The 6,264-nt window shown below is 36.8% G+C and overlaps 1 protein-coding gene across 1 annotated transcript; it reads right to left on the reverse strand.

Annotated features, from left to right (window-relative positions):
* Positions 1–3,689: 3,689 nt before the first annotated feature.
* On the reverse strand, positions 3,690–6,059 carry LOC137732402 (protein IQ-DOMAIN 19-like). Its single transcript, XM_068471711.1, has 4 exons — positions 5,543–6,059; positions 5,128–5,364; positions 4,220–4,921; positions 3,690–4,130 (listed from the first exon to the last, which is right to left on the reverse strand). Exons 1-4 carry the CDS (start codon positions 6,002–6,004, stop codon positions 4,110–4,112), a joined length of 1,422 nt encoding a protein of 473 aa, XP_068327812.1. The 5' UTR covers positions 6,005–6,059; the 3' UTR covers positions 3,690–4,109.
* Between the last annotated feature and the right edge of the window lie 205 nt (positions 6,060–6,264).

Raw genomic sequence — 6,264 nt, forward strand, 5'->3', positions numbered from 1 at the left:
AAAACAATTTTCCTCTCTAACTGAGGCCAATAACACTTACTAGAAATTTTCTTATTGACCTCTCCTTAAAAAGCATAAATGTTGATTGACTTAATTTTAATAATGAAATTATTTTGTTGTTAAATCAAGCAATGTTCTACGCTAATTCATCTAAATTTTTTGAGTGCCATTTGAACTTACGTTCAAAGAGAGAAGTACATTGCTCTCGATAACTTGGTTAAACTTAGGTGTGCAACACATTCTATGTTAAGTTTACTAAGAATGAAGGAAACTTTTGCTTTACATGTCTATCTAATCTAGGATCGTTCATGGTGAGAAGTTTTTTCTTAGTTACTCTTAGGGTTTTGACACACATATCATTTTTTCTTTGGGGATCCAACCTATCCCTCGCAAGGCGCCGACTGTTCCTCCTTTGCTTTGGTCTTCTCCTTGGTTTTTTGGGATTAAACTTAATACAAATGGTTTGTTCAAAGGAAATCCTGGTCTTGCTACTTGTGGAGGAGTTTTCACAAATTGTCATGGTCAATTTCTTGGCGGTTTCTGCCAAGGGATCAATCATCACAACTCTTTCTTTACAGAATTATCAGTAATTATTATTGGTATAGAGTTTGTATATCAACTGAGTTGACATTGTCTTTGGTTGGAAAGTGACTCTTTTAGTGTTATTTCTGCTCTTTAATCGTCTAATTTTGATCCTGCTTGACATCTTTGTACACAATGGTCTATTTGTTTGGACCACGTTTGGAATATGACTCTCTACTCTTCTCAGATATATTGCGAGGGAAATGTTGTTGCAGACAATTTTGCTAACATGGGCTTATCTTCTCCAACTTTGGTATGACATGATTCTCCTCCGATGGCAGCTCATGATCATTTGTTTTCAAACTATGTTGGCTTTCCTGGCTTCCACTTATCAAATTAATGTGCATCACAACATATAGGTTTGTCTGACTTTGTTATTTTCTTTTCTTAACCTGTTATGTTGCTTGATCTGTTCTGCAGGTTTAGACCTTTAGGTTTGGCTTTAGAAGAGTTATGTTTCATATCCACCCCCCTCTTTTCCCTATATCAGTATTGCTTTCGTTTCTAGAAGGGTAAGGTTTATGTCTCCCTTTTCTTTTTCATGTATTTTGTTTAATCTTTTTTTTTTCCTTGTAATATGAGGGATTAGATTTATGTCCCTTTGACTAGTGTAACTTTTTTTTTTTTCATTATCAGTAAAATTCTCTCGTACTGTCGAAGTTTAAAATAAATAAACAAATAAAATTCCCCACGTTCTACGAGCAACAATTACTTTTGGAGATATCAGCTAGATAGTGCTCGGTAGGTCATATGGCAACTAATATGTGGCTTGGGATGCTTCTTGACGAAAACAACTATTGGCAATTACTCATGCCAATGTTTATACTTATATTTGGCACCTTATAGCATGATTATCATCTTGAATTGACTATAGCATTGAAGGAGGAAATTAGTTGCAATTTGAAGATGGAGTGAAACATATTTTGATTTTGTAGCGGAAAGAAATCAATGCGCAAGAGGCAATTAAGAGAAAGACATCAAGAATGGATGCTATCGCTACTGTAAATAAGACTCTTTAACTGATTGTTAGTGATCCTCGACTACATATTTAACTTATCTTTTTAGTTTCTCTACACCCCACGTGCTTTTATCTTATTTTCGTATTAAAAATGTATCCCTAATTAGATTTGTATTTCATATTAATCTTTAATTCCCACAAATTATTTTCACATAGTTAGAGTAATTTATATTTTACCGCAATTTATTTTCTCACAATTTACTTTTTCAAAATTTATTTTCTCGTAATTTATTTTCTTGCAATTTATTTTCTCGGATTTTTTATCGCAATACATTATTGAATTGTAATTACTTATCAATTCGATCCATTCGACAAGTTCAATTGGGTTGATGCGATTCACCTCCTCATGCATACATTATCAACATATCAATCACCAAACTCGCTTCCATCCATCCATTCGCTAATTATGTCAGCACAAACAACACCCATCTCAACCTACAAAAAATTCTTAGGAATCCACCGTTGTTGTTTTTCCTTTTTTTTTAGTCGATTATTTTCAAATATAACTCTCGACATTCTTGAGAATTTTCGTCGTGTTGGAGCTGAAAGTATCCTCCGATACCACACGTGAATTTAGTTTAGAGGAAACTAATTAATATTCAAGACCATAACAACTTTACAACCCAAAAGCAAGTCTGATCCACTTACAAAACCAGGCGCATGAAGCCTACTATTGTCCACACAATCCGTTATGCACTACCTCCATTCAACAGTAGAAAGGCAGAAACCCAAAGCTCAAACAAGAAAGCAAATATTCCAAAAACAAAGTAACAAGTATACAACGTTGAGGAAGCCCATTTTACAGAGAAGATTGTATACTATTAAAACAAGCTATCGTCACTGGGTGATAAAAAAATATTTTTTTATACAGTCACGACTCACTCGTATACTATATATGAGAATAACGATATGTTAGTAGTAACATATTGCCGTAATATCATACATCTATTTAAATTAACACTAGAATGCATTCGTGATTCACTATTTAGGTAGGATATAAATATAATAAATATATGTGTGTTATAATTTGAATGAACTCGAAGCATCACGTGAACTTGTCATGCATGAACAATAATTTCTCCAATTTACCTTTTATTGACTTATAATAAAGTTGAAGAAAGAAAAGTAAGAGATATGTAGAAGTAGAAGGGTTTATTAAGGAGCCAAACATTCTTTCTTTCAAGTAAAATCATGACAAGGGGAAGAAAGATGGATTACAACATCTCGTTGTTTTACCACTTAATATTACAGTTTAGTAATTTTCTCAACTTGCTGTATATTAGTTAACAAGTAACACGTCGTTTTGCTTTCATGACTTGTAAGATATTCGACAAGTCGTGTAATGCCATTTAATGATATAATATTCTCATGGATGGTGACGTTGCTGACATGTCAATTAGCCACTTATTTGATAAGAGGAAATGGGATCCTCTCCGGATCTTTTCCACCAAATTCATCTAATCAATTAATCTGGACCTTTGAAATTTGATCAAACGGCTACAAATAGGAGGCTCCTTTAAAAGTTATAATAACATTAACCGTTGAATCAAATTTCAAAGGTCCGGATTAGGTGATTTTGTGGATTTGATGGAAGAGATCCGGAGAGATCCCTTTCCTGATAAGAGTACAGACGAAAGTGAGTAATGCAGGAAATAATCAAACAACGTGTCATTTCGTTTTACCAATAGTTGAATTATGGGTCACTATTGTTCCTTTCTTTTGTCTGGCCAAAACCTCTTCTGCCCTTATCCAAGTCTTCACCTTACAATTTTTTTTTTTTTTTTTCAATTTTATGTCCTGCAATGTAAGTTTAATTTTAAGGTAACTGTAAAGTTTATTTATTAAAAATTAATCAAATAAAAAATCGTTTAGTTATTTAATTGTTATAAGCGGTGCGACCGAATTTAGTGTTTTAATTGAACTGTGAATTTTTCTATGTTAATCAAATCACTGATTGATTTTTAATTTTCTTTTTTAATTTCAAAATTTGAGTGTAAAGTGTTTATTTATGAGTTGTTGAAGGATGAGAGTTTAGTTCTTAACATCCTATCTTCTGATTTTTCTTGTTGCCATAGATTAGACATTAATCTAGGAATATGCGTTCTGAATTTCTATATAGACAGATTCAATCAAATACATTGTTCTGCTCATAAGTTTAGTTGAACATATAAACTCACCAACACATTTAACCAAAATGTCTACAAACATCAAATGCAAAATGGGACACTACACAAGGAAGGAACAAAATAAATCACACAATCTTACGACAGAAATATTCTGCTTTGTCACCAGGTGTATATCCGATGGACACACAAGATTTTCTCGTTACAATGACGCACAAACCGAAAGAAGTTAAAAGAAAATAATAAATAAAAAGAGGTCATTGCACCACCTAGAGGAAGTTCTTCACTGTATTTGTCCATTCCATGTTGGAGTTTGCATTCTTCTAATTACACTATGCATAGTCTTATGCTTTGGGCCAAGCATAATTATTGGAATGGATGAGTTGTTAGTACCTATTTCTATGTGCCTGCAAAACCCAAAAAGTGTTTAAACCTGATCAGATATTAGATTTGAAGTTTTATCAAATACTTTGATTTTAGGTTGAGCAATACTCACATCATATGCAACAAGAGATCTGCAGTAATCGGTGTTTGTGAGCACTGTACTGCCGGAGCCACACTCACTTTCTTTGAGTGAAACTGTGGACCTATCAAGCTTGATATACGAAGGGTACTGATAACCCTGAGCAGTTGAACTCACATGAGAAGATGACCTCTGCATCCTCACAGCCCTTGGGATTTTCCTTCCCTCCATTGACGCCCTCCGCTGCCGGCTTGGCGGCCCCTCAACTGTATCAATAGGACTTTGCTTCGGTGCACTCTGTGATCGGGCTTTCGCCTTTGAAGATTGTGTGTTGGCCATGTAGTTTGGGAACCAAGGGTAGTCATAGGACAAGGGCTCTCCATAATCCGGCCTAGGGAAGGCGAAGGGAGCTTTTGAGGGATCAATTTTGGACATGGCAGAATAGCACTGAGGGCTGCTTTGAGCTGTTCCAAAAGAGTAGTCCTCAAAATGTGCACTGCAGGCTCCCGGGCTTCTATGAGTCAATGTTGATGGAGCCCGAGAGGCCTGCTGGTAGGTTTCTTGGTTTGAGTATGCTTGATTTGGTGCATAGTGAGTTGAAAATCTATGTTGTTCTGTTCTCTCTGTTTGCGAGTGATTTGAATAGCTGCTGTTTCTGCTCTTCAAAATTCCTTTTGATTCACCAAGATCCATCTCCACAGTCTTAATGTTCTCTTCAATTCCTCTGTCCATTTCCTACATTAATAAATAACGACATTTCAAAAAATTAGTCTAATGAGAAATTTATGCAATAAGAGAAACAACACTGAAATTCGAAACTAAACTCAGTTGGTTAAGAGCGTTTACCCATGCACTTGCGGTTCTGATTCTGTCGCTTGTATCATGAAACAATAAAATCAACAAGACAAAACAAAGAGCATGAGCTGGATCATTGAACTTACGTTATACGTATGCCCGGACCGGTTTTCCTGTAAAGATCTTCTGGGGGTGGAATGTCTAGGATTGACAGTATTTTTGTCTTCGGCCATCCGGATCCTCTGAGCTCGAGCTCGAGCCTGAGCGGTCACCAATGCCTGCATGTACCTTAGAGTAGCTTTGGCCTGTTTTCTCACCAGGTGACCCCTCACCAATGCCTGCAACTTCACTAGTCCTTTCAACGCACACAGTGCTTTTCTTGCCTGTAACAAATCCAATGCAATAGTACTCATTTCATTTTCTCGACATTTGATCATTTACATTACCTAAAAAGAGTCAGAGTATCCAACGCAAAATCAATTGGAAATAAAAGCAGAGTCCTAGAATCCGCCGGATGGAATTTAAATTCTCAACATCAATAGGGAATCAAGAGTTGCATACCAAATATGAACGGAAGACGGATTGAATCTTTATTGCAGCTGCTTCTTCACTTGCACCCGCCTTCTCGTTGGCAGCTGCCGTTAGCTGCAGCACAGCAGCTGCGGCTTGTGCAGCAGCCACAGCCGCATCAGCAACCGCTGCTGTAGCTGCCGCCATAGCCATGGCATGCTTTTTCTGCTCATAATTCTCAGACCCCAATGTGCTCATGTGTACAGGTGGTGGTGTGGCCGGCACTGCATCTACACAATTGGAGTCCTTTGGAGCAGCTGCTGCTGCTGCGGCGGCTGATGATCTTCTGAAACTCCATCTCTTCTTCTCTTTCGGCATTATCTCTGAAGAATTGGAAATTGGAGTGGTGAGATTTTCATGACTTGCAACTGAAGAATTCTGATTTGTGAGGTTTTTTTCCTTGTCTTTCTTCCCTGTCAGGATGCTTTTAAGCCATTTGCCTGTCTTTCCCATCTCTGTTAGCTCTCGTTGTTTTTCTAAGCTGCCATTGATTGACCAACAACGTAGAAAGAAGAAAGCAACAAATGAGAAATTATAGGCAGATGAGATAGACCTCTTCTTTGATATGTAGCTTTCAACAGTGTAGTTAGAAGACACCAGTTAATTGCTAATCTCCTCTAACAGGTTGGGGATTAAGCTGCCCAATAGGCTAGTAGCAGTCAATCTCATGGAACATATACTATTGGCGGAGATTCCTTGCCTTTCATTTCAGA

This window comes from Pyrus communis, chromosome 4 (assembly GCF_963583255.1).
Source record: "Pyrus communis chromosome 4, drPyrComm1.1, whole genome shotgun sequence".
Classification (NCBI taxonomy): Eukaryota; Viridiplantae; Streptophyta; class Magnoliopsida; order Rosales; family Rosaceae; genus Pyrus; species Pyrus communis.

Bases quoted from the DNA above. Each gene is read 5' to 3' on its own strand.
- LOC137732402 (XM_068471711.1), bottom strand. From the start codon at position 6,004: ATGGGAAAGACAGGCAAATGGCTTAAAAGCATCCTGACAGGGAAGAAA. The intron at 4,922-5,127 runs GTAAGTTCAATG...TTATTAATGTAG, and splicing joins GGTCCGGGCATACGTATAAC to GAAATGGACAGAGGAATTGA. The intron at 4,131-4,219 runs GTGAGTATTGCT...TGGGTTTTGCAG, and splicing joins GATCTCTTGTTGCATATGAT to GCACATAGAAATAGGTACTA.